This window comes from Pan troglodytes, chromosome 21 (genome assembly GCF_028858775.2).
Source record: "Pan troglodytes isolate AG18354 chromosome 21, NHGRI_mPanTro3-v2.0_pri, whole genome shotgun sequence".
Taxonomy (NCBI): Eukaryota; Metazoa; Chordata; class Mammalia; order Primates; family Hominidae; genus Pan; species Pan troglodytes.
Window position 1 is genome coordinate 19,612,365 of NC_072419.2, and position 27,675 is coordinate 19,640,039.

The window sequence follows — 27,675 nt, forward strand, 5'->3', positions numbered from 1 at the left end:
AGTGTGCCCTGGGATATATCACCAGACACCTGCCATATTAATTATCCTCACTCTTCCCCTCTCTACTCTTTTACACTCTTGATCGAAAGTTGGCAGAGAATGTGTTCCAAGCCAAAATTTATTAAGCGTTTATTATCTATTCTGATTCAGGCACTATGTTAGCCCTTTGAAGGACTATAAAAGTGATAAGTAATATCTTAGCTATCTGAGGGCTTGGAATCTAGTAGGAAAGGTAGATATGCATGCAAGTTACTGTATAAAGTGAAAAGGGCCATGATGACATCAAGCAGTGGTTAAGAGTATAGGCTTTGGCTACGGTGCTTTCTCACACCCACTAAAATAGCTAAAATTTAAAAGATGACAACACCAAATGTTAGCAAGGATATGGAGCCACCACTAGAATGCTCACCCATTGCCTGTGGAGTATAAAATGGCACAACTTCTTTGGAAAGTTATTTGGCAAGGTTTTATAAAGCTAAACATACTCCTTTACTATGACCCAGAAATTCTATACCTAGATATTTACCCAAGAGGAATGAAAGTGTGTGTCCATTAAAAGTCTTGTACAAGAATGTTCATAGCATCTTTATTCATAATAGCCAAAATCTGGAAACAATCCGAATGTCTACCAACAGGATAGAAGAAAAAACTATTATTTATTTATACAATAGAACACTACTCCACAATAAAAAAAAAAAAGCAACAAGCTACTGCTACACATAATATGGCTGACTCTCAAGAAAAATTATTTTAATCATTTTGAGTGAAATAAACCAGACACAAACGTGTATACATACTGTCTGGGTTCATTTGTAGTCAATTCAAAAATAGACAAAACTAATCTATGATGATAGAAATTATAACAATGCTTGTCTCTGGTTTGGAGGGAGGGAATTGGTGAGAAGAGGCATAAAAGAACTTTCTGGGGCAATCTTTTGATGGGGTGATGGTTACATTCTTATTTAAATTCATCGAATTGTACACTTAATATTTGTATGTTTCCCTGTAAGTAAATTTAAGCTAACAATATTATTACAATCATACAACATATATAAAATTAAAACCATTGCTCCAATATTTTAAAACAAAGTACAGGCTTTGACCCATGCATTTGTGTCCTCATCCTACAGCTTATTAGACTGCGAAACTGTGGTCCTAGACACACTACTTTACCTTCTGGATCTCAATTTTCCTATTCCAAAAATGAGGATAATTATGATACACAAATAATACTATGGTTGGAAAAGGCATATAAGTGCTTAGCACAATGCCTGGCAATGGGAACTACTGAATTATTTGTAGCTGCTATGTTATTACTATTATTACCCTCGTCATTGTCATCAGTGTCACTAAGGGACAGTAGAAAACATTATGGAAAAATGAAGAGTCTATTTCTCCTTGGGAATTGCATAAAATGGATGGCATTTGCAGTAGATGCTGAAGGATTAAGATAATTCTAATCAGGGAAGAAGAAAAGATTATTTCAAGCAGAAAACTAATCTGGAGCATGCAGAGAGCAGCAGGACTTTCAGCATGACCTGAACGATCATGCTAAGAATGTATGTACTTCAAAAAGCAACAAAAGGCACCTGGGAGTTCTGCTTCTTACCATGCTGTTCCCCAGCTAAACTGGTTTTTCTCAAAACATTTAGTTGCCTTCTCATATGCCTAGTAGAGATGAAAACAGAGACACAAGCTTTAAGTTAAAGCTTTGAACAGCACTGGATGAAAAAAAAATAATAATTCTGAAGATCGTCTGTCTCTACAGCAGTGTTCTCTTAGAATTTCTCTATTCTCTGTTTTTGTGTTGTTTTGTTTTGTTGTTGTTTTTCCATTTGCTATTACCTGGAAGTCATCAGTGAAGGGCAGATGGACCCTGTGTGTCTCCAGATATGATACCCTAAAAAGCCTTTGACATCATTTATATGGGATGCAGGTTAGAGCACTGAATCCTGTCACCAGACAACCCCAAATTAGGAATGTTCTATTTTTAAAAAGGGAATTGTATTCTCTAAACATGTCAATACCATAAGAGACAGTGAAAGGCTGAGGAAATGGCCCAGATTAAAGGATAAGAAAGAACAGTATCAGCCAAGTGCAATGGCGGATCCTAGACTAGATTCCAAAAGAGACAGGAAAATGCATAAAGGAAATTACTAGGCCAGTTTGAAAAATTGGAAGATGCATGGTAAATTAGATAATATTAGATAAGAATAGTGTATCAACATTAAAAATACTGAAGTGGATCGTTTCATCATAGTCCAGGGGTAGACAACTTACGACCTGTGAACTAAGAACACTTTTACATATTTAAAGCGTCGTATAAAGAAAAAGAAGACTACGCAACAGAGACTGTATGTGGTCCACAAAGCCTAAAGTAAAACTATCTGGCTTTTTTATAGAAAAGGTTTGCTGAATCCTGCTGTAATTGTATGAGAATACCCTATTCTTAAAGGGGAGGACACATTGAATTATTTAGGGTAAAGACCATGATATATGCAACTTTGTCTTAATTCAGGGAAACAATTGTGTGTGTGTGTACACACACATTTAAACACAGGTGGACAGACATAGCTATAAATATGCATAGATGAGATGATTAAGCAAATGGGATAAAGTGTTAATAGGTGAATCTAGGTTAAAGTAAGTGGGTGTTCTTTGCAGTACTCTTATTCTTGGAATTTTTCTATTACATTTCAAATTATTTCCAATAAAATTTTCCCTTAAATTCTTAACTTTTTGCTGAAATTACAATTTAAGGGTTAAATTTTATCTCCCAATTTTACAAAGCTCTCAAAACATTCAGTAACTTATTCTTCATGCCCTCCTTTTGTACTCATGAAAAATAGATAATAGTTACTATCTCTATCCTAACAATGAATGTTAGCTGTTGTTATTTAGACTAGCAACTAACATTTATTGAGAAAGTCCTCTGTGCCAGATGCTGAGGTAATGGCCTTCTCTAATTTATTTAGCCCTGTGAAGAATTCCATGAGGTAGGAACTGCTTTACAAATGAGAAGATTCAGGCTTAGAGTTGTTAAGCAACTTGTCCAAGATCATACAACTGATTAATAGTGAAGCCTGGAGCTATCTGGGTAAATACTGCCCTTCCCAACTAATTGAGAATTGGGTGCAGCTAAGGTCAGAGTCTGTCCTCTAACCCATGGGAGTCTATTATGCCTGAGCTGCTGTTGCTCTTCTGCTCTCTTTGGTAGGAAAAATAATGCTCACCCTCCAAAGATGTCCATGCCCTCATCCCCAGAACCTACAAACATTATGTTGCCTGGCAAAGGGAATTCAGGTTGCAGATGGAATTCAGGCCGCAAAACAGCTAACCTTAAAGAGACTATCCACGTAGATCTAGTGCAATCATAGGGTTGTTAAATGTGGAAAAGAGTGGCAAAAGAGTGAGGATCAGGGCAATGCAATGTGAGAAAGACTTAAAGAGCCCTTGCTGGCTTTGAAGATGAAAGAAGACCACAAGCTAAGGAATGCAGGAAGCATTTCCCTAGAAGCCGGAAAAACCAAGGACATGGATTCTCCCCTAGAGCTTCCAGACAGAAATACAGCCCTGCCAATATCTTGATTTTCACCCAGTCGAACCCATTTCAGACTTCTGACCTCTAGAACTGTAAGATAAGTTTGTGTTGTCTTAAAGTCACTAAGTGTATTCTAACTTCTTACAGCAGCAATAGGATACCACTAGGCTTTCATTCACAGGTGCACAAAACCCTTGTTCCCACACACCCACATGTTTAATACAACTTTGAAACACGAGCATATTCTGCTGCTGTTGTATTTACATCACAAAAACAGACACCTTGAGAGCAGAGTTATTTCCAGGGTCCTCTGAATGACTTCTTTCTTGAGAGGTGAGGGAAGCAAGAAGTATAAGGACAGGGAAAGAACTGAATGGAGTTATAATATGTACAGCATCAGATGCTGCTGGCTCTGTTTCTTGCTCTGCTATTCCCAAGATAATACTAACTGCTTTAGTATGCAGTGATGTCTTAATCCTTCATATGCATCCACACAGATTGGACTGATAATACAGGGATTGTTTAGGATCTGCAGAAACTGTATGTGCATGACACACACAACCAGTCCAGATAGAAGCTAATAACTTGTGAGACAGGTTTTAAGAATGGCCACCTGCACCAGAGCATTCTTAAACAATGGGATTGTGGAATTTCATGCAACTCTAAACTTGTTCTGCTCTCATGGACTGTCCTCTGCTTCATGCCCTCTCCTTACACCTTAACAATACTCTTCTGCCTGTTGGAGAGGAGGAGGTTCTATTTTTCAGCAGTACCAATGGAAGTGGACATCCTTTGTTATTTAAGCCAACTATAAATGAATCAGAATTCTGGGCCCTTGGATTTTTTAATTCTCTGTAGGAAAAAATACCTAAGATATACTTAAACCTACTCAGACCATCATAATAAACTTTTAAGCCTGTGTAAATAGGCTTGACCATTAACTCCAAAGCTATTCATTATTCTTCTCTCTCCATTTCCCACAAAGCCAGAATGAATACCTGAGAAGACTAAATAGAAGGAAAGTTCTGCAGGGGAGCAAAATCAGAACACCCAAAGTCTATTTCCTAAAAAAAACAGGAAAAGACTCAGAAGTGCATTTTTAGTGATGCTAAATTCAAAACTGGGTACTAGAGCCAGGCCTGGTGGTTCATATCTGTAAGCCCAACTACTCGGTTAGCTAAGATGAAAGGCTCACTTAAGGCCAGGAGTTCAAGACCAGCCTGGGCAACATAGCAAGACCTCATTTCTTAAACAATAACAACAACAAAAAAGAAAAACACCTGAGTACCAGAATCTTTTATCACCATAGATTAGTTCTTCTATAATAGTACATGTGGATAATAGCTGAGTCATAACTACTCTATCATTTATTCAGCTTTCACTGGTATTAAGTTCTTAGCTAACTGGTTCATTTAACAGCAACCCAGATACACAGTTCTTTTCATTATCCTCATTTTATTAAACAGAAAACTAATCCTCAAAGTGATTACATGACCTGCCTAAGGTCAGGCAAATGATAAATCACAGGGGTCAAAATGCAGACCCAAGTCTGTTGCTTTTGTCTTGGTTTGCTTCCCCCAGCAGCAGACCCTGAGACACGGATGTAATCACAAGTCACTTATTCAGAAAGTGATGCCAGGAAGCACCAGTAGGTGAGCAGGGCACAGGAAGGCAGCCAACATGGTGCATTGTCAAGCAAGTGACCAGAGGGGACAACAGGACCTTGATTCTACTAGGAAACTCTGGGTGCCAGGATAGATAACTCACTGTTATCCCTACCTGTGGGCTGAGGGAGCTGAAGTATTTATCCACAAATTCCCATTTGTGACTGATCGAAGGCTGCTCCCTACTCAGGCTATGTTCCCACAGCCAGAAAAAGAGCCCTTAGGCAAAGAATGGCCTGTGTTTGCATGAAGAAGCTGGGCTGAGAGGGTATAGGCAGGATGTGCACAGCACTTGTTAACACTCTTAACCACTAGCTGAGTCCAGCTATTTGCTGCCAGGCCATATGTAGGACTCAGAAAGCTATGGTCCCTTGTGTAAAACTCAGTCCAGTGTGATGGCTAATGGAGCCCTATCCTGTTAGTAGCCTCAATTTCAATTCAGAATGCTGGAGTTTGGCCTCTGCATTCTTGCTGGCTAAGTATTAAAAATATCTTTTTGCATTTTCTACTGTGGGCAGCTTCAGGGACATAGCCAACCCTCAGGCTGCCCTTGTGCTATCCAGCCATTCTCCAGCCATTTCACAGCCTCAGCTACAGAGTCAGCTGCAACCAGGAACCAACACATTTGTTCTCCATGGTGTTTCTGGTGCATTTTGAGGAAATGAGCAAATGATGAAGTTATTTTTCCCCAGTATTTCTCAGGCTTTCATATGCACACGAGGTACTTGGGGGCTCTTGTTAAAATGCAGACTCTGATTGAGCAGGTCTGGGTGGGGGCCTGAGATCCTGCATTCTGACAAGCTCCTGGGTGCCGCTGCTGCTACTGCTGCTGCTGCCGCCATGCAGTACCACACTCAGAGCAGCGAGACTGCAGGCAACCTCGGTCCTCAAGTGAGTCACTAAGACTTTCTTAAGCTAGCCTCGGAGAAAAGCTGTTTCTTCAGCTTAGAGAGTTGTCATGAGGTCAGAGGTCCAGGCAGGTCAAGAATTTGGAGTAGTTTAAAAAAAAAAGTGGAAAGGAAGAACCAAAATTCTGCCTACTAAAGACCAAGAGGAGGAAGAAAAAGAAGGCCAGTGTTTGCCAGAAAACTCTGAGCACTACGTAGTCTGCAGAACAAGGGCTCGTGAGGTTAAGTAAAAAGTTAAACCCGTAAACATGGCTTAGACTACTTTGCAAGCCATGATCTTTTATATTTCCATGTCCAACATGGATTTCTAAACTAGGTTGCTTAATAAAGCCAGCAATTGCCTCCCTATCTTTTAATGATAATCAACTGTATTGAGCCTTCGTTGTAATGAGCCATTTACATTCACCAACTCATTTTAGCCTCATAACTACAAAATGAATCACCTGCTACTCTTATCTCCTTTTTGACAGATGAAGAAGAAACATCTATAAAGTGGTGAAGTGACTTAGATACACAGAGCTAGTAAGAGTCAGAGCTGGTAAACTTAGGAAGTCTGACTCCAGAGTCTCCGTTTTTAAGCATGACACGCTACCTCCTTTCCTGGCCTTTTCTACCCTCTGTTTGCCCCTGGATCGTAGAGTGATGAATGTAATACTTGGTAGCCTCCATCTCCCGTACACCTCTCCCAGGGCCAAGGCAGTTTTGGTTAGGTAGATGCTGCCAGCACCCACCTGACTGAGAATCCTAACCACTGGGCTCCTACACTGTTCCCTGAATCATGTCTCACCTTCGTGCATTGAGCCCCCTCATTTAGAGATCCCATCTCAGTACTTTGTCTCATTCCACAATCTCTTTCCTGCAGATCAGAATCCTATGCATTGCATCAAGCCCAGAGCCCAAGCCTATTGGACACCCTGTCCCTGGTTTCTAGGTTCTGCCTGTCCTTCATCTCATGCCTACAGAGTCAAAAGTTGCTGCAATTACCCCCTCCCCCGGCAGGGTAAACAGGCCCTGTCCCTAGCACCTGCCTCACCCATAAGCCCAACCCAGGTCACCTGCTCTCAGCTGTCTTTTGCACTCTTCCAAGAAGATCCCTTTGCTTCTTTCAACTGCCTAAGGCTGTGCGACATCTATCCACATGTTTAAAGAGCCATCCAGAAAACCTGAGCCAAAGTCCTTGCACAATCTGCTTTATAAAACTTAAAGGCACCAGATTTTCAGTCAAAAATGGCCTCTGTGATCTCATGGAGAACAGACCCCATAAATGTGACTTTCAAAAAATAATTGTTTTGCTTGACAAAATTGGTCATTGTGATTTTGTTTCCGCCGAAAGGCTAAACAAGGGGGACAGTCCTCCCCGCCACCATCTTAAAAGTAAGAATAATTTCTTTGTCATCATTCATAGCTATTTAAATACCCGCTACTTACTATTTCACATTTGGGCTGAATCTTGAAGGATGAAACTGCATGTCCAAAGGAATAAGAGGAGTGGATATAGAGATGGGGGGTAAGGGACTAGGAACAGTAAAAAGTAACATTCATTCATCATCCATCCATCTTTTCATTTACAAAATATGAGTGCCGCTGATAGGCAGACACAAAAATATTTTTGCTGAGCAACCCAGAGAGTAGGGAACCAAAGGGTGTCTCTAAATGCAGCTGAAAGTAGTTTTTGTGGGGTCTTGGATGACAAAGAATAAGCCACCAACCACACCAGGAGCATATGGAAAGTGGAGGCTGAGTTTCAGCCCCAATCTCGCATTCCTGGATCCATAGGAGAGGGAGCAGGGGCACTGAGAAATGGGCAGTGAGCAAAGATCTCACATTAGATCTAGGCCTTTGGAAAACCCACAGCTGCACAAGAGAAGAGAAAGGAGGAAGCCCTGATGTATGCAACAGTGTTGCCACTTGACAGTGAAATAAGAGGAAAGCTAAATGTCTGGGTTTTTTCTTTCGGAAGACACACTATGAACTATGCCCTACCTTCTTGGAAGATTCTGGGTCCCTTGCTGCCTTGTGCTTTCTTTTCACAAAACTGCATCTTCAGCTTTTCCAGATCCAGGAGGCTTGCTATTATTAGTGTTTTGAACGTAAGAACAGGCACAGGCTCAGGCTGGCTAAGAGCATTTGTCACCTAAGCCTGATTGTAGCTTTGGACACATAGTTGGATTATTCCAAGTATTTAGTAATTCAGTAATCCAGTTAACTAGGCTGGCGAAAGGCTAGGACTGTTTTGCACTAGGCATCAGAACATGGTCTCCACATTTTCATTTCTTATAGCTAGATATTTATAACCATCTGATAGGGTTTGGCTGTGTCCCCACCCAAATCTCATCTTGAATTGTAGCTCCCATAATTCCCATGTGTTGTGGGAGGGACCTAGTGGGAGATAATTGAATTATGGGGGCGGTTCCCCCTATACTGTTCTCGTAGTAGTGAATAAGTTTCACGAGATCTAATGGTGTTATAAAGGTTTTCCCCTTTCGCTTGGCTCCCACTCTCTCGTCTGCCATCACGTAAGATGTGCCTTTCCCCTTCCGCCATGATTGTGAGGCTTCCCCAGCCACGTGGAGCTGTAAGTCCATTAAACCTCATTTTCTTTATAAATTACCCAGTCTCAGGTATGTCTTTATCAGTAGCGTGAAAATGGACTAACACACCACCAAACCAGCTCAATCCTTTTAGTCCTCTACAAACCAAAAGAAACCTCCTTAGTGAGTCAAATTTTGTGCTGAATAACACCAAGGCATTATTAATGCTCAAATAGTGGTCATTTTAAGTCCGTGGTGTGTCATTATGACTCGACAACCACACTGTACCATAGCACCGTGTGTGTGTGCCTAGATGGTGTCAAATTTATACTTTTATTTTAATTTCCGTATCTCAGAATTTTCTTATTAAATCAACAAGAACAGGTTTGTTTGGAGGGCTTTTGTTTGGGGAACTTTTTTTAACAAAACTTCTGGCATTGTTTTTTTCATCTGCAAAAAACAAAAACCTAACAGTCCTTCCCCACTTCTCAGAGGTGTCATGGGGATTAACCTAATGCAAGTGTAAGTGCCTTAATAAGCATCATTATTTTTAAAAAATCCCTTGCAGATGTAAGCATGCAGCTTGCTGAAACAGTAGAATCCCATAAGGCCTACAGAACACAAATCACAATCCCTTAAATCTGCGGGTTTGTAACCCACGCACTGTAGCCTTGTAGAACGACAGAGAACCAGAGAGGAACATGCCAGGGGCTAAGGTGGGGCCAGAATCCAGGCCGAGCACAGTCTTCCCTTTTCTTGTGTAGCTTCTGTGATTCTAAGAGGTCGGAGAGTTCATCCCTTGCAGGAGGAAAAAAAAATGGCTAATTGATTTTCCTTCTGCTCAAGAATCCTGGTGTGTTGACCCTGGGGGGCTGTGAACTCCACCAAAAGCCACTCCCATGGCAATCTCCATTCAAGTCAAACACAACGAAGTCCCTGACTTGGAAAAGACTGGGATTCCTCTTGCTTCCCTCCGCAAAATGTATAAAACACAGCGCGGCCACCGAAAGGCTTGTTTTCATGTCTTGCGTGTTATTTTTAAAAATGGAGAAAAGCTTCTCTTTAGGACTCGTGGTGTTCATTTTAAAATTCTGGATCAATCCATCGTGTGTATGTGACCTTTTTGGTGCAAAAACAACACAGTGGCCTCTGAATTTACATATTTTTTCCAAATCTTAGAATATTCATTTTAAAATGACTACTAATTTAGTTCACTTGGGTTTAGTTTTTATTCCAGTGTCTTCGGAGCCACATTTACCATCTATCATTTCTGCACAAAAACTTATAAATTCCAAGTCCCAAAGGGAAAACATTCTTAACAGGAATGCTTTTATTCACCATCTCTTTATTCCATTCAGAGGATTTGGTTATAGAAGATGAATAATAGTATAAAATATTATAGACATAATAAATAAAAGATTATAGGAAAGGAAGACTGGTTCTCCAAGTCGCAAGGTTTTCTTCAATATTTTAGGAACTCTGCCTAAAGCAAAAGTGAAAAGAAGATACCCAAATAGGTGAAAGTTTATTAACTGAAAATTTCAAAACAAGAAAGCCGCTTTTTGTTTCCTTGGCTGCCATCTAGTGGTTAATAATGTACGCTAAAACACGCTCTTGGGAACGTTCAAAAAATATCTATCTGCTCGTGTTTAAAACAAAACAAAAGATACCATCAATTTTTGAAAATATATTGCAGGTAGGAGATATTTATCTTTTCTAATACTTCTTATTTCTATCCACAAGTGGCATTTCCTTGCCTGTCTCCTAGTCTACGTTCTTTCTCCAGGAAAAGAACATTGATGCAATTATTAGGTAATGATTGAGCCTAGTACTGTGTACTAAGACTAGGGCGAGAAGGATGAGGACGAGGTCCCTGACTTCATGGAAGAGAGGCATGAAAGCAAAAAACGAACATCGCGATGAGTGCTTAAAAAATAATAGACAAGTCGGGAGGGACACCAAGGAGGAAGCCCTTAACTCTGTTCTGTATTATTGACGAGAAGAGTTTGGGTTAAGACTTCGGTGATGAGTGAGTATTCTCCAGACAGACAAGAGGAAAAAAAGCATGGAGGAGAATCAGGAGGCTGTGTGTTGGGGGATGTTGACAAACTATGTCAGAAAGACAGGCAGAGGCTATATCAGGAAGGGCCATTCGAGATCGTATTAGGCAACTATTACTGGAACAAACCTCAGTTGCCAATAATAATCAGCAAGTATTTCTCACTGGAGGCTGCAGGTGAGCTGGGGTAACCGTGCCCTACATGCCATTAATCCTCTCCCAGGGCCAACCTGAGACCAGGGGGCTAGCCTGGGCATTTTCTTTTTCTGTCACTAGCAGAAGCACAAGAGAAAGAGTAGAAATGCATAAGACCTCTTCAGATCTAGGTTTGGAACTAGCAAACTGTCTCTTCTCTGTATTCCGTTAGCCAAAGCAAGTCACTTGGCTGAACCCAAGCCAAGGGGCAGGGAAACGTTCTCCACCGGTGAGAGGAAAGGACTGCAAAGTCACAGAAGAAGGAACTCAGATGAGGTGGAAAATGGGCCAGCAATGTAGTCTGCAGCAAGTTCCATCTTGGAAATGGGTTTGAGGTTCCCATATTTGTCTAAAAAATGGTTAGAAAAACATTATATCGATCAAAGTAGAGGTCTGGCTTTGCGTTATGGGTTCCAGACCCCAGGTATACTGAGCATACAAACGTCTGGGCCCTGACCCACACCAACTGATTCAAAATCTCTGAGTAGAAATTTCGAGAATCTGCATTTTAACTGGTTACCCAGATGATTATTTCTATTCATCCTGAAGGTTGAGAACCACTGGAAGATTAACGAGAAAATAGAAAAAAAAAAGTCAAGGAGAAAACATAAAAGGAAAATGGGTTAAAAGAGGAAATAGTGCTCACGAAGAATACTAGAAATAGTGGGGAAAGGAATAAGAAAAACTAATGAAAAATGGTGTCCAGATGGCAGAGGGAAGAAGCTTAAAAGAGAAGTGTGTGTTGAATTGTGTCAAATGCTGCCCACGGTCAAGTAGAACAAGAACTGAAGAAAGCTCTGTAAATTTGTCAGTTAGGTAATATTATGTGAAAAGAACACAATAGTGATGCCAGGATATCAGGAGGCCTGTTTTGCAGATAAAAAGAGAAAAAAACAAAGAAAAGGAAAGTGGCATGAAATAAAACAAAGATCCACCATTCTTCCAATTCTTCTTTCACGGGTCCTTACGATCTTGGTGAAATTGATTAATTCCACATTTAAACTGACAAAGCACCTAAAAAGTTAGTTTCTGGCTAGTGATTAAAGAAAGGAAAGGAAAATGACCTTTTTTTTTTTTTTTGTATCTGTTGGTTCTGATAACATGCCAGATATTATTGGTAGCATACAGATAGCATACTATATCTAATACCTAAGGCTTTATATATTTGAATAAAGAATTATTCCCTTAATTCTTCATTATTTCATTACATATTTCCTTTATTTTTTCATTATTTATGTGATGTTTTCTTAAGGACGTTAAAGGAAGTCAAATAGTGTATTAACACTACTGTTTGGATTTCCAAGAGATCTTGCTAGTATGCAGCATCTTATTCATGTCACATGCTTTTTCTGAATTTCAGGACCCGATATCCAGTCTCTAGTGGGTGGATGCTGAGGACAGCTTGGAAGGTGCCATGCTAACAGGGGCCTCTCAGAGATGAGGTTCTGATATTGCACTATCAAATTCTGACTTGTCCTATCCCACTCCAAGTCATAGGAAGTCACCTTTATTTAAATGCGGTTTGCTTAAATGTACTTGATAATTAAAAAGAAACACACACACACAAATATATTCACAACTCTATTTCAAAGAACTATCTTGTGGCCTCATTGAGTGTGGCAGAGTTGCAGTGTGGAAGAGTTAATGCAGCCACTAATGCATTCACTCAGCTTTGACGGAAGCCCTAAAACAGATCTGAGCACAGACTGGAGACTCAAAGACAAAGTTGAAGGGCTCTCCATTGAGACCAAGAACTGCAGCTAATTTGAGCCTAGACCAGTGAGTGATAAGCCAATGCACATACGCTTCTTGAGAGCTTTGTCTGTAGTGGTCAAAACCAGTACTGACTATGCAGCTTTAGATTTATCTATTTTTTTCACTTTGAGACAGAGTCTCGTTCTGTCACCCAGGCTGAAGTGCAGTGGTGTGATCTCGGCTCACTGCAACATCCGTCTCCTGGGTTCAAGCAATTCTCCTGTCTCAGCCTCCCAAGTAGCTGGGATTAGAGGTGCCTACCACCATACCCACTTAATTTTTTGTATTTTTAGTAGAGACTGGGTTTCACCATGTTGGTCCCGAACTCCTGACCTCAAAGATTTATCTTTGCTAGATGTCACCTTTTGTGAGCATTTTAAATGGTGTTTCTAATGCCTGGTGAACATTGCATAACAGTCAAGCCAGCAGTTAAGTAGCATCTCCATCTTTTAAAATTAAGATTGGATTCTGGACCTAAAGTATTTCAGTTTCAGCTTCTCAAAAAAGGGAAAGCTTAGGAAATGCAAAAAAATACACAGTACAAATATAATCAGTCTAAAAAATATGCCCATAAACCTCAGCCATTTTTTTCTTGCTAGGCTTAAAAGTTAAAAACAAAATAATACACACACATGTACATACATACCAAACAGCTAGGTTGGTAGGCAAGTTCTTCTAAATGACCTCTCAACCCAAGCCCAGTCATCTACCTCTGATAGCAGATAAATGAATTGTCACTATTGATTATATTTGACATTAGAAGTTAACAAGATTATTCTGCCAGACATTCATCCTCCCTTGTTCTACATCACCACTTCATTTGAGAAGAAGGGACAATGGCTTTCACATAAGGCAGCAAAGGGTAGTGTTACAAATGTGGATTACAGTACAGACTACATGGGTTCAAATCCTGATTCCGTTGCTTATGATAGACCTCAGGCAGTTTACTCAACTCCTCTGTGTCTCAGTTTCCTGAACCACAGAATGGAAATGCTACTAGTACTTCCTCCAGATGGTTCTTATGAGGATTAAATGAGGTATGACAAAAACTGAGCTTAGAAGGGTGCCTGGCACACAGATAGGGCTCAGTAACTGTGAGCTATTATTGTGTTCAGAGATCTCCAAATATTTTGAAAAAGAGGCTTAATTGTCCCACTGCTTTAAAGTTTTGAAACTTCTAAGACTGGGGGATGTCAGAAATCAAGGCTCAAAGTGTAGGAAGTGAGATCCGTGCAAACTCAGCTAAACTCTAACATGCTCATGTCTACACGATTGATGAGTGGTATTAATTATGTCTCTCAGAGTTCATTTCAGCCTGCAACAAAGCTTAGACCTAAGAGATGCATTTAACGTAGAATTTCAATCTCTCTAAGGCAGGCGGGGAGAGCCTTTAAGAGCCTAGGAAACCATGCCCCACTGGTGAGAGTTTACTCTGCCTACTTGTACAAATCCAACTATTTGTCTTGTCAGAGTTAAGTTCTACTGAAAAATAGACCTCTGTCTCTCTCTCCCTAAGGGTTCTCTGATTCTGAATTTGTTCTCTGAAAGTTTAGGTCTGAGTGTGAACATAAAACATCTGGAAAAAGAAAGTGGAAAAGGAAAAGTAAACCCTTTCATGACTCAATTTCTTTTTTGGTATTATTTAAAGACACACAAAGCCTAGAGAAGCTCCTGAGAGACGCTGTCATCTATGGCCAGCCTCGAACCCGCAGAGCTTGGAAAAAGATTCTCATCCTGGTGGAGGGTGTCTACAGGTATGTAAATAACAGGACACATTTTACGACTCGGAGGCCTGCAGCAAGCTGACCAGTGCGGAAAGGCTGACCTTTCCTAGCTAAACAGAGAAATGACTTAGAATTGGTTATATGACACAGGGACCTGAGACAGAGCCACCAATGGGAGCTGTCAGACGTGGGTCATCTGTCTTTTTGATGACTCTATATATGGCGCAGCAGTTTGGAGGCTGGCCGGCTTGTGAAGGCTTCCTCAGAAATATCCTCACAAGGCATTGCTAACTTGAGTTGATTCTTTCCACTACCTTTGACTGCCCCAGAGTTTCAAAGGCGTTTTGCAGCTGGGTTATTCAAGACCAAAACACTCCTTGCCTTTATGACTGGTAGAAATTGTTGATGGGTGGCCCGGATGCCCCTACCTGGACAGCACGCCCAACCCCCAGCTGCTTGCTGAACTTCGTTAGTGATTGCCATCAGAATACAAAAGATCTGCCTGTTTTCCTCAAGGTAGGAGTAACCTGGAGTGCAATTCTTGTCCCAGAGCCAGCGGGTAGGAGTGGGCTGATGTCTAGTCCATAAGCCAAGGAGACATTATTTCAGAGTGCCCAATCCTGAATCAATTCTCAAACAATCCTGACTTTAGGCAAATTGAGGGGGATATCTCCTATAATGATAGAAAAGTGAAAAATATTAAAAGGAAGGAAGTGAAGGCTGTTCAACTTTAAGACAAGGAGGAGTGTGGCTGCAAAGGAGACTTGAGGATAGACATAGGATTTCTTTCAGCCCGCTAATCTCATTAGTCCCTGAGTGCACATTTTTTCTGCTACATGAGTGGATAATGAGCAGCAGCAGAAGTGTGCCTTTATTCCTTTTAAGAAAAAAGAAGTGAATTCTCCCAACTCTAAAATAAGAAGAAGAAGCTTGGTTTCATTTTATTTTTAACATTTTTAACTCCAGTACTTCTGCCCCCATGGCTAGGGTTCTGGATGTTCCCAGTCCTACTGTGGGAAATGCAAAGTTTGCATTTCCAGTTTCTACTAGCTCACTTTCTGCATCACCTACCAGTACCTCCTCCAGCCAGCCCAGAGAGTATGTACTGTTGATGAAGTCTTTGGGAGCACTCTAGACATAGTAGTTCTCCAGAGTGAGCTTGTCCTTGCCCCAGCCTAGGCACATTTGGCGATTTTCGGTCATTATAACTGCAGTAGTGTGTGACTGGCATATGGTGGACAGAGGCCAGGGATGCTGCCAAGCATCCTACGATGCATGGGACAGCCCCTACAACACAGAGTTATCTAGCTCAAAATGTCGATAGTGCCAAGGCTGAGAAAACCTGTTCTGGTATAACTGACAACTCGTAGGCCTTAACTTGCAATTTTAAGAAATAATCTCATATTGACTCTGGGCTGTCATAACCTCAAGCATGGATCTTTTTCCCTGTGTGATTTGTGCCTGCTGCCAGCCTGGGAGGGGAGCAAATAGCCCTTATCTAAACACCTGTCATTCAGGCCTAGATTCGTGGGAACACAGATCAGCTGAGAGAGAGCAGATTGGGCATCTCCTTTAAGCAGAGTAAACAAAACCCAACTGCAAATAAACAGAACTTGGCTCCAGTAAATGAAAGTTAGGTCTTAACCACTTTGACATGGCTGAAATTAAGTAGACCACTGGCATTTTACTGGCAAATATTTCCACCAGCTACACAGCGAAACAACTCCAGCAGCAGGGCTTCTTAGTGGCCATGCCAGGCGCCTGCATCCCACCACTTCAGAAGGACAAGGGAGCCAGGTGTGGACTTCCAGCTCCAAGCCAGAGTGGTACCAAACCACAATTTTGGTTGCACTAGCAATAGTGACTGCTCAGTTACCTATTGCCATGTAACAAACCACCCAAAGCATAATGGCTTACACAGCAATGCTTTATTATTTCCCACGCTACCGTGGGTTGTGTGGACCAACTGGGCAGTTCTTCTACTCCACATGGCATTGGTTGGAGGCCGCTCATGGAGGCCACTTCATTCAGCTGACACTTTGTCTGGGGCTGGAACATCCAAAATGACCCCACTTGCACATCTGGCCCTCGGTACTGGCTCTCACCTGGAGTGCCATGCTCTCTTCCACATGGCTTTCTCTATAGATAGTCTCTTCTCAGTCTGTAGTCTAGCCAGAACTCCCTTACAACGTGATGCTGGCTTCCAACACAGCAAAAGCAAAGGCTGCCGGCACTGGGACATTATCACTTCTGCCCTGACCCATTGGCTCAAGCACATCATGAGGCCAGCCCCGATTCAAAAGAAGGTGAAATAGACCCTATCCCCTGACGGAGGATCCACTTGTATGTATAAGGATGGGAAGCTTTGCAGGCAGCCATCTTTGGAAGCCATCCACCACAGTGGCTCAATCAACCTGGTGATGACACAGAGTGAAGTCCCCACTTTCCATGAGTTTTCCTTCACAAGAAGGTTCCTTTCATTTCACCCACACAGGAATGTTGACTTTAAATGAGACCAAGACGTAAAAGGCCACATTCACAGATAGGTAACAGGGCATCTCTTTGACAAGCCTCAGTCGCTCTTGGGGGCTTCAATTTCCTCATCTGTAAAATAAAGATAGCCTAGAGTTGAGTTCTACAGCCTTAAACCTCAAAGGAAAAGCCTTTATACAGGTGTTCTAATTTGCAACCATCACCAGATATTTCCCATAAGGCCAGGTGCAGTGGCTAATGCCTGTAATCCTATCACTTCGGGAGACCAAGGCAGGTGGATTACTTGAGGTTAGGAGTTCGAGACCAGCCTAGCCAACAGGGTGAAACCCCACCTCTACTAAAAATACAAAAATTAGCCAGGTGTGGTGGTGCACTCCCATAATCCCAGTTACTGAGGAGGCTAAGGCACAAGAATCACTTGAACCTGGGAGGCAGAGGTTGCAGTGAGCCGAGATCATGCCACTGCACTCCAGCCTGGGAGACAGAGAGATACTCTGTCTCAACAACAACAACAACAAAAAATTATTTCCCATAGGATTTTCCAAAGGAGGGTTAGGAATGTGAAGTCAATAGTTCACAAATGCACTCCTACTTTTCGGAGGTATATTAGGAATGCACATCTTGTTGGTACCTACACAAAGCCTCCTTTGAATTTTAACTTCCAGATTTTTTCTCTTGCTTATGGTCTGCCACCATGGGTAAAGTACCCCCACATACATCACCACAGAGCCCACATACATCAATTTTTTCATAACCCCCAAAGAGAGCAGTCAGCCAAATCAGAAACTTTCGGGGAGATATCAAGATAGAAAAGGCTAGACACCCAGTCTGAGAAGTCAGACAACTCCACAAAACTAATAATAATAATGTCACCATTCATAGGTATTATTATTCATATGTAGAATATAGAGGAGTCAGGATTTGGAGGCAGGCCTGGGACCTAGGTTCAAATCCTGGCATCACCACCTACATCTGTGTGGCCTCCATAGGGTACTTTGGTAATAATAAATATTCAATGAGGTCATATAAGCTAGTGTTGGCAGAGGCCCAGCCCATAGAAAGCTCACAACCAAGAGTGGCTGTCTTTATTGTCACATTGATTTTCAGTCTAAGAAGTTGCAACTCAGAAAACAATAAGTCATCTATGTTGCAAGGCTGTTTGCTCTTCTTCCATCCAGAAAGTAGATGTTAGAGAAAGAAACTCACACTGACCATGTGTCTACTCCTTGCTAAACATTTCCCATGTGCAGCCTTGAGTAAGTCTCCAAGTATTCCTGAAGTTATTGTGAATATGAAGAAATTGAGGCTCAGAGGCTTAGATTACTTGCCCCAGGACAGATAACTGAGATGAGGCAGAGCTGGGATTAAAACCAGGTGGCCCTGATGGGACAAAGGCTCAACGTAAATAGAAGAGTCAGCCCATGTGTCCACATCCAATGAAGTAAACATGGAAAATGCAAGATCGCCCATTTGACCTTTACCATTAACCTAACTAGGCCTCAGTTTCTTCATCTGTAACACAGGGGCATTGAAACTTAAAACCCAAAGTTTCATGAATGCATGATTTTGGGTTTAAAACTAAAACAGTATTATTTCAGTGTTCTGATCTGTATGTTTTCATTAAGTATCATTTTAAAATCACATTTTCTAATTTCATGTCTCTGAGAAGTCTAGATCCCTTATCAACTCATAGTGGTTGAGAATCTCAAAATTATTCAAAAATATCCTTGAGGTGTGGTGTCCCAAATAACCTGGGACATAAACTAGCATAGCTGGAGCACTAACTTTCAAAATAAAATTAATCAAGGAATAATAGTCAGCTCTTCTAAAACAAATACATATATAAACATATGCACATATGCTGTAGTCTCAGAATACCATTTACTCTAAGAATGTAAGCTATTCTCCTATGCTCAAAATAATGTAAATTTAAGGATTGAGAACCTCAGTGGTAAACTCTCACCTGTATCTCTATGGTTTAAACAAATAAAGAAAAGAATAAGAAAACATTCGTTACTTTATTTTTAATTGACCTTAACTTTCTTTTTCTCTCTTTCCACCTTGCTTTCTTGTTTTGAGTTATACTTTGGGCCCACCAAGGAGATTTTTCCACCATGTGAGTTAGCTAGCCAGTGGTTTAATTCTCCATCTGCCAGTGGCTAATATGGTTTATATGTGGAGGGAAAAGTGGTGAGAGGGAGATTTCAAAAAGGAGGCTTGTCACTTAGCTAAGACATTATGTAATAGAAAAGATATAAAGGAATTATTCACTGGCTTGCTGGTTTAAGAATAATTCAAGTCCCTGCACAGAGCTTCAAATTAACTCGTGGAATTATCTTTACCTACAGTTGTGTTTTAGTTGTTTTTCTTCTATTGAAGTCAAAAGAAAAACACAACCTTCCATTCAGGAAGAAAGAATAAATTGCTGTTCTTGTTTTCTGTATCATTTTTGGCACTGTTTTTTGACAGCAATTCATGGGAATAACATAGATAGCCTTTTTATGCATGCGCTAGACTCAATATCCCACTATGGGAAAAGGCTCAATTCAAATTTGATCACATTGTGAAAATGAAAACTTAGTGTGGGTGAATATAACTCTATAAAAGCTGAGTTCTCCCTAGGACTCTGTGTGTGCCCTGCATTAACTCCAAAAGTCAGCAGTATTGTAGAGTCATTAATCTTAGAGGAAGAAATATAAACCAGGTGGGCAGACTCCTAACATCAGCTAGACCAGCGCCATGGAAGGATGGTTAATTAGCTGCCCGCAGTGTCTACAAACACTGTGGGCCATTAACTTTGGCTTCTGTCAAATTCAGTTCCAGAACAAAAAAATGGCTATTTGTGGCATGTCAGGTTTTTTGGCATATTTGTGTTACCAACTTATAACATTTTAAAGAGAAGAAAATTCTAGATTTCTGAGGACCTGCAGCCATTTATTATGTATGACATCCAGCATGACACCCACATGCCTCGCTCCTATAAGATTCAACACAGAACATTGTCAAGGGCTCCCACTTTCCCAAGTTAGGACTCGTTGCAACCATTTCCTCCTAAGCTCCTCCTTCTGAGGGCCATAACGATTCACTAAATGCCCATCATGGATCAGGTAGTTTACAAGCATGATTTCAAGTGATTGTTATAAAGACCCTGTGAAGAGGGGCCCATCATCCTGTTTGTATTGCATGTGAGGAAACTGAAGCAGAGAACATCATGCAAATTGCCCAGGCTCACAGTTAGTAAGCTTAGGCAGCCAGATGGCCAGACTGTCTTCCCCTCAATGGAAACAATTTTAACAAGCAATTAACTTAAGAACATGTTGGAATTAACTCACAAACTTACATAAGAAAAGACAACCCTATTTGGCCTTTATTTCATTAAAATCTGAACTCGGCCATCCAAAACTACCTCGTGGAACACACAAATGCTGCACCCAGTGATCATGATACTCTCTCCAAACCAACACCCATTGGTCTGGGTAACTGTGCACACAGCCAGCTGGACTGTTTTGACTGAATCGACCTAACACTTAAGCTTATTTTTTAATACATTAAATTTAATCTAATAAATAATTAGGGGAAAAAGGAGACGTTCAACTCTGTTTGATTCAATGAATTAGCTCTTGAACTAACCTAAACGGTTGTTTGAATTGTTTGACAAGTTCCTTTGTGTGGTGAGTGTGTCTGTGTGTTTTCGTACAACTTGCCTGTCAATGCAGTCAAAACTGTGTGCAACATAGACACAGCTTGCAAAGTGTTCTGAGAACTGATTACTGTCAGATTTTTTTTAATCCATTGAGTCCCAGAGGTGCCATGTAAATAGAAATTTTAATTTTATTTATTCATAGACTACATTTTTTTCCCTTTGTGCCGGAGGATGTACCAAAGCTTCCCAGGAGGATCTTTGTTAATTTAGAGCATTTCTGTCTCTGCCCTAGCATGGAAGGTTCTATCGTGTATCTGCCCCAGATCACAGGACTTGAAGTGCTTTTGCAACTTACAATATCATGAAAAATAAAACAGTTAGGGCTAAAACAAAAGAGTTCATCTACAGCAGTGGCCCTCTATGTGTGGTCCGCAACCATTGGTGGCAGCATCTCCTGGGAGCTTGGCAAAAATGCACATTCTCAGCCCACCCAATACCGACTGAATCAGAAACTCTGGGGTAGGAGTCTAGCAATCTGTGTTTTAACAAATCCTTCAGAGGATTCTGATGTTCACTCAACTTTCTGTTCCTCTACCCTAAAGGAACAGAAAGAGGAGGCACCTCAGTCTTTGACTTGAAGTGGGTATTGAACAAGAGGTCTCAAAGACTTCCTATTTTACTTTAATTAACACTATGATGTCTTAAATAAAGTTCTGTGTCTTTTTAATTCCCTCTTTTAATCTATGGCAATTCAAGCACCGAATTTAAGTCAAACAGACCTGGCCAAAAAGGCAATGCCAGGCTGATAAAGGGAATGACTATAGGGTAATTTAATCAATTCTAGCAGAATATCTAGAATCCAGAATGGTCAGTCTAGTTACACCAGTTGGCTTTACAAATAAATTGGATCAATAATGCAGTGAGCTGATTGTTTGCTTGGGAATTAGCTGAAACCAAAAGCACTTAAATCCACTGAATGTAAATTATTTTATCCAAGTAGCATAGAAATGCCCAAGTGGCCTTACAAGATTGAAAGGGTTGTCTCAGCCCAATAAAACATGCCTTCAGAACAAAGGAATGGCGTGTGTCAGGGAAGACTGTCTAGGATGTATTGATGGGGAAACTGACAGAGCTTCCCAGGAGGGTATTTGTTAGTTATGAGCATTTCTCCTTCTGCCCTAGCATGGAAGGTTCCATCGTGCATCTGCCCCAGATCATAGCTCTAAAGAAGAAATACAAGGCTTACCTCTACATAGATGAAGCTCACAGCATTGGGGCCGTGGGCCCAACCGGCCGGGGTGTCACGGAGTTCTTTGGACTAGACCCTCATGAAGTTGATGTGCTCATGGGCACATTCACCAAAAGCTTTGGAGCTTCAGGAGGTTACATAGCTGGAAGGAAGGTAAGAGAGGGCCTGCTTGTGTCTGTTTAAAACCTGAGCGCCCTGGGGATGCCGTGTGTAGGGCTTCTCTGAATTTCATGAAAGCTTCAATTCAGTTCACCACACCTCAGCTGATCACTCCAGCCTGGCTACAGTGGGTTCACAGCCAGATAAGGCCCAGAATATCGAGGAGCTCTCCCTCGAATAGTGAAGAGGAGCATGTGATGAGTGATCACACTATAATGAAATGGCAACACTGGCCGTGTACATAAGATGCAAAGTACCAGGGAGAGGAATAATTAACTCTGTTAAGTAGTATCTAGGACATGGTTTAGAATGAATATCCATCTGGTAGACAAATAATGGGGGGCCATATTTAACACACAGAGAGAATAATGTATACCAAGCCAGAAGTGATAAGGGATGTTCTGAAAACTATAAGCATTAAAAAACACAAAGAAGATAATAGCAACAGTAGGCAATGTTAGTTATTAGGGAGGCTGACCCTATGCTACAAGTTGTGGGTTTTAAGAGTTTTAATCAAAACAGTGGCAGGAATGTACTTTTAAGAAATATTCTCTGCAAAAAAAATTCTTTCCATAATGTTGCATACACCATAGGTCAAATCCCGCCATTCTCCAATATCTTATCAATATGCCTTAAAAATTCTGATCTGCTGGGATTAGACTGTTACGTGAGTGTTGGCCCTGTCATTCTAGTGCCAATATCACCAAGAGGTTTGTGGAAAAAAAACAATAAATACTTGAGAGAAATTTAAAAGGAGGGAAAGGAAAGGGACAAAGAAAATACAATATTCAAACCTGGGTTTGAGAGATAAAGGAGCCAGTTATCTGACCAATGAGAGGATAGCCTTGTCCAAATTCTGACACCTATCTCAGACAAACCTACACCTGTCCCAAAGAGCAGGTGTGACAGTGATGTTGGCTCAGCCTAGGATGCCACACCAGGCCCAAAACCAGTGCATGCAAGTGGTATCAACAAAAATCCCCACTTTCTTACCTATTGTGATGGACAGGAACAAGGGTTCAGACTTCTGGTAAACCAGTTAGACAAACCAAGAAGTGCAGCAGAAAACAGTCCTCTCATTGAAAGCTCATGATTTAAAACAACAGATTTAATTCTGGCCACTGGCCCTGCCATGAAATGCACAGATGCTTAAAATGTTCAGAGTTTTAAGTGGCCTTTACCCTTCAATAAGCACTGCTTTCTTTCGGGCTCAAAGCATTGTTTTTCATCCCCTCTTCACTGGCCTGTGGGAATCAGCTGGGTAATGCTAAAACCATTGGGAAAGCCCAGGATCTTACAAAATTCAGCTAAATCTGGTGAAAGGTTAAATGGTCCCTTCCTAGACTGTCGAAGCAGTAGGAGCAGAGGGTCTCAAATTTAGGAGCTCCCTGATCCTGGCTACATTGCTCTGTGAGCTTGTGGTTTTGTGATTACTTTAGCAGCAGTTCTGAACTACAAAATTTTTAACGAAGCATAACTCTACTTCCTGAACCAAAGGCACCTGAATAAACCGAAGCAAGCCAATTCTTGAAATGTTGTCAAATTTGGTGGATGTCACATTTTTCCCCCTAGAGTAGCTTCATTTGATACCCACTTTAAACAAAGGCTCGCGACTAGCAGAAGTAAAGACCAGTTCACCATGATTCTCTCTCATGCCCTCCATTCTGATGTCAGCTAGAGTATTTTTAAGATGTAGGCGTTCTTGTCCACACAATTTCTATTCATTTGGCATAGATGCTGAGCAATTGTGAAAATTACCATTATTTACATTCATCGGGATGCAGAAAAAGTATGTACATCTGTTCATTTTCTTCTCTCTTAAAATGCTCATTTTATGCATATTTGGATACAGAGGGTCGCATTGTTCATTCCCTCCCCACCCCCTCCTTTTTCCTCCCCACCCCCTCCTTTTTCCTCCCCACCCCTCGTTTTTCCTCCCCACCCCCTCCTTTTTCCTCCCCACCCCCTCGTTTTTCCTCCCCACCCCCTCGTTTTTCCTCCCCACCTTTCTCTGTCTTCTCTTCCCTTCATGTTACACTGCAGTGTCTAAATTTACCACTAGATGGCAGCAAGAATTAGAGCGTGTCTGGCAGAGATTAGTTAGCCTACGCTGAGATCTACTGCCCTAAAACAGCAAGATACAAAACCTTGAAAACATAGGGGCTGTTTCCAAGACCTGGGCGGTGAGCAGGAGGGCATTTGAGAAAATGCATGTATCCCTGATGACTTAAAAATCAGTCAGATACACACCTGTGTGGAATGATTTTGGTCAGACTGTGATAAACCTGGGTAAACTGGCTTCCTTTCGGCTTAATGAGCCCATGATTTAATGGAACTTATGTATCTGTTCCTTTGTACCTTTAATTCTTTTTAATTATGTTAATTTTCATTATGTATAATTTCAAGTCAAACGTATATTTTATTCCTATGAACTTAAGATAATTTTGTGAAGAATTTTTACTTGAGTCTGTTTAAATTATGCTTTAAATTAGGATTCGGCAAATACTAAAGATTTTTGTTTGAAAAAACTACTTCTACTAGTATGTTTAAATAATTAAGAGTACAGTTTTCAAACTCTGATAACTGTACTGTAAGACAGATAGATAGGTAGACAGATAGTTGATAGACAGATGAATAATCTCCCAGATACTTTACCGTATATCTCAAATTCGGGGATTATTGCAAAATAGCTAGGATTCCAAACCAATGTATACAAAAGCAACAAAATTGAACATAAAAAAAGTTAAAGTACACACATTCAGACTTGCTGTTTTTCTGAAACTATGTATAATTTCAATTTCACTGTTCTCATAGGGTTCTCAGTAAACCCTGAAATTTGAAAATAATCAGTTAGCTCCAAAAATCTAGAAAAAAAGATAAAAACATCTGGCTCTTAACTCTCTTTTTAAATGATGTTAATATTGGTATAGAGGGGCCGCATTCCCAATAACAGTGTCTAGGAGGTTCTGGAAATCTTTATGGAATGGGTCAAGGTCAGAGCTTTATATATTAGCAACCAGATGAGACATGTAATGAAACATATTTGAAAACAAGGAGAAAAAAATGGTTTAGTATGACGATACTACCAGAGGAAACAGAGGTTTTGTTTTTATCTCAGAGCCTTTTCCTCACAAAGTGTCCTACAAATTCCCCTCTGCTAATTGGAGGTTGCTGCCAGGCTGTGATCCCCACTTTCCACCTCAAGGAAACTGCTAACAGTCTGTCCAGAGCCAGCAGAGTTTTACTGTTTTGCTCACTTTGGGTTTGGAGCCGCTATAGATGCACAGTGAACAGCCTAACATGGAGGAGTCTGTCCTTTCAAGACCTTCCTGATGAAATGCCAGATCACTACTTCTCTCCACCTGTCAGAGCTCCATGCCATGAATGGCTTCTTTGAAGGAAAGCCTAAGCTGATGGGACTAGGTTTCTTATTTTTATTCTTTCACATTTGTATTGATCCTGTTGCTGGGAAATGTGGTCAATGCCGAAGACCCCAAACTTTCCCCCAGGCAAGGATCTTGAGTCCACTTGCATGCCTGGTGCCGAACACTGGCTCCCACAGCCTCCACAGGCTGACCAGAGACTTGCAAATGAATGAAGCGATGGTAGCCCTTGTAACTGATAGGTGGCAGGGCTGGAATTCTGGAGAAGGGAACTGGGACAGGGCAGACAAATTTAGGGTGAGCATTAGCCCCAGAAGCCTGCATGCCAGCCAAAGCCAGGTCACTCTAAAAAGTGAGCTCTGCCCTGCACGCTAGGCCCTGGCTGTATTTAACACCCCTTTGAAGTAAGCAGGGGTCAGGGAGTGAGCTCTAAGATGTTTATTCTAAGAGTCTCTTGTCTGATTTCCTCCCAAAAGGCCACCCTTGCCCTTGAACTTCAGGCCTGTGTGTAGAGAAAACAATCAGGGTTTTGAACTTCCAGATGGACGTGGAAACCTCGATATGAGGAGACCTCTAACCCACCCTGAAGAAGACACGACCCAGACTCGCCTTGCAAAAGACCAAAGCCACCTCTTAACTCATGGCTCATAGCACCCAATGGGGGAACGAGAGGGGGAATTAGTAGCCAGGAATCAAGGCTCTCCCTGACACTCTCCAGAAGTTACTCAAAGAGCTCCATTTTTTGAACCACACAAGCAAATAAACTTCCATCCAGAAACTCAGACCCTGAGAGAAAGCGAACTCAGTCCAAACAAAATAAAATTTTGGGCAAGATAGTCTTAACATTAAAAAGAACCAGTGCTGCACCGATGAGGTATTTATTCAAACTAAGAAGGCTGATGACCTTGACTTTAAAAAATGTCTCAATCTGTGAATTAGGGTTGGGGACATTGGGAAGAGCCCTTTTCAAGATCAAAGGAAGTTTTGTTTTACTTCCTTGTCTGATCTTTGTCAGTGATGGCCCCCAAGCTAAGAGACAATTGCTACACTTGTCCCTGAGAATGCAGTTGAGTAATACCCTATATGCTTTGAGGCCCCTGGCCATCTTTCCTCCATCTCTAAAACCCGTCTGTTTTCCATCAGACGGTCAATATTTAGCAGGCCACTACTAGGTATCCACCACTATGGATTTTAAAAGAAGTGTAAAGCTCCATCCCTGCTCTCAAGGAAGTTTCAGTCCCTTTTGGAGAAACAAGAGAGATAGACATGAAACATTTGGAGACCAATGTGACTCAATCTGTGATTTAGTACCATATAGATGAGTAGATCAGGAACTCCCCACCCGCTCCAAAAAGAGGAACAGTCTCTGGGTTAGGGAAAGCACCGCAGGGTAAGGAGAGTGGAATTGGGGTCTGTGTTCTCCTGGACCCCCTCACACCACACCAAGCTTACTCTTCTGGGGAGAAGTCTGGAGAAGTCGAGTGTGGCCTAAGGGTGGGGCTCTAGAGCCAGCTTCTTTAGGTCCAAATCCTTGTTCTACCACCTTTTGGGAATAATTGTGTAAACTTTTCTGTGATTCAGTTGTTCTGTCTATAAAATGGGAATTAAAACAGTACCTACCTTAAAGAGTTATTGTGAAATTTAAATGTATTAATGCATACAAAGTTCTTAAAATGGAACCTCAGGCCACCAGGGAATATCAGCTATGCTGTTAGCTTCTAGCTGTATTATCTCTTCAGGGTCATTCAACCTGTCATCAAGCCTGGGTACTCCCTTATTGAAAATGTCTCTCTTTTCCTCTCTTTTCACTCCTACTGCCACCCCTCCCCATAAGGATGGAGGAAGAGTTAGGCTGAAAATCCTTGGTTTGATGTATGGGTCTACCAATGTGTAGTCACACAACCTTAGAATGTAACCCTGTGCAAAATGAGAGTTGAAACAGAGACACTCCAAGAAGCTTTTATATTTTGGTCCCCTCCTCCCACCCCATGCTCCCAGTTCTAAGAATCTTTCAATTGGCCATTGATTAACAATACTCGGCCAGGCGTGGTGGCTCATGCCTGTAATCACAGCACTTTGGGAGGCCAAGGCCGGCGGATTACCAGAGGTCAGGAGTTCGAGACCAGCCTGGCCAACATGGTGAAACCCCATCTCTACTAAAAATACAAAAATTAGCCAGGAGTGGTGGCACATGCCTGTATTCCCAGCTACTCGGGAGGCTGAAGCAGGAGAATTGCTGGAGCCCAGGAGATGAAGGTTGCAGTGAGCCAAGGTCATGCCACTGCACTCCAGCCTGGCCGACAGAGCAAGACTCTGTCTAAAAAAAAAAAAGTCACCAACTGCATCAGGTATTCACTGTTTCACTGTGTAC

The 27,675-nt window shown here is 41.4% G+C and overlaps 1 protein-coding gene across 2 annotated transcripts in view; it reads left to right on the plus strand.

Moving 5' to 3' along the window:
* The window catches only part of SPTLC3 (serine palmitoyltransferase long chain base subunit 3), a 159,113-nt gene that overhangs the window by 88,024 nt on the left and 43,414 nt on the right, over window positions 1-27,675 (plus strand). For both annotated transcript variants that reach the window (XM_009436815.4, XM_001135152.5), the window contains 2 exons: window positions 14,302-14,407; window positions 21,696-21,915. In XM_009436815.4, the coding sequence (XP_009435090.1) occupies window positions 14,302-14,407; window positions 21,696-21,915 (326 nt within the window). The remainder of the gene's footprint in view (window positions 1-14,301; window positions 14,408-21,695; window positions 21,916-27,675) is intronic.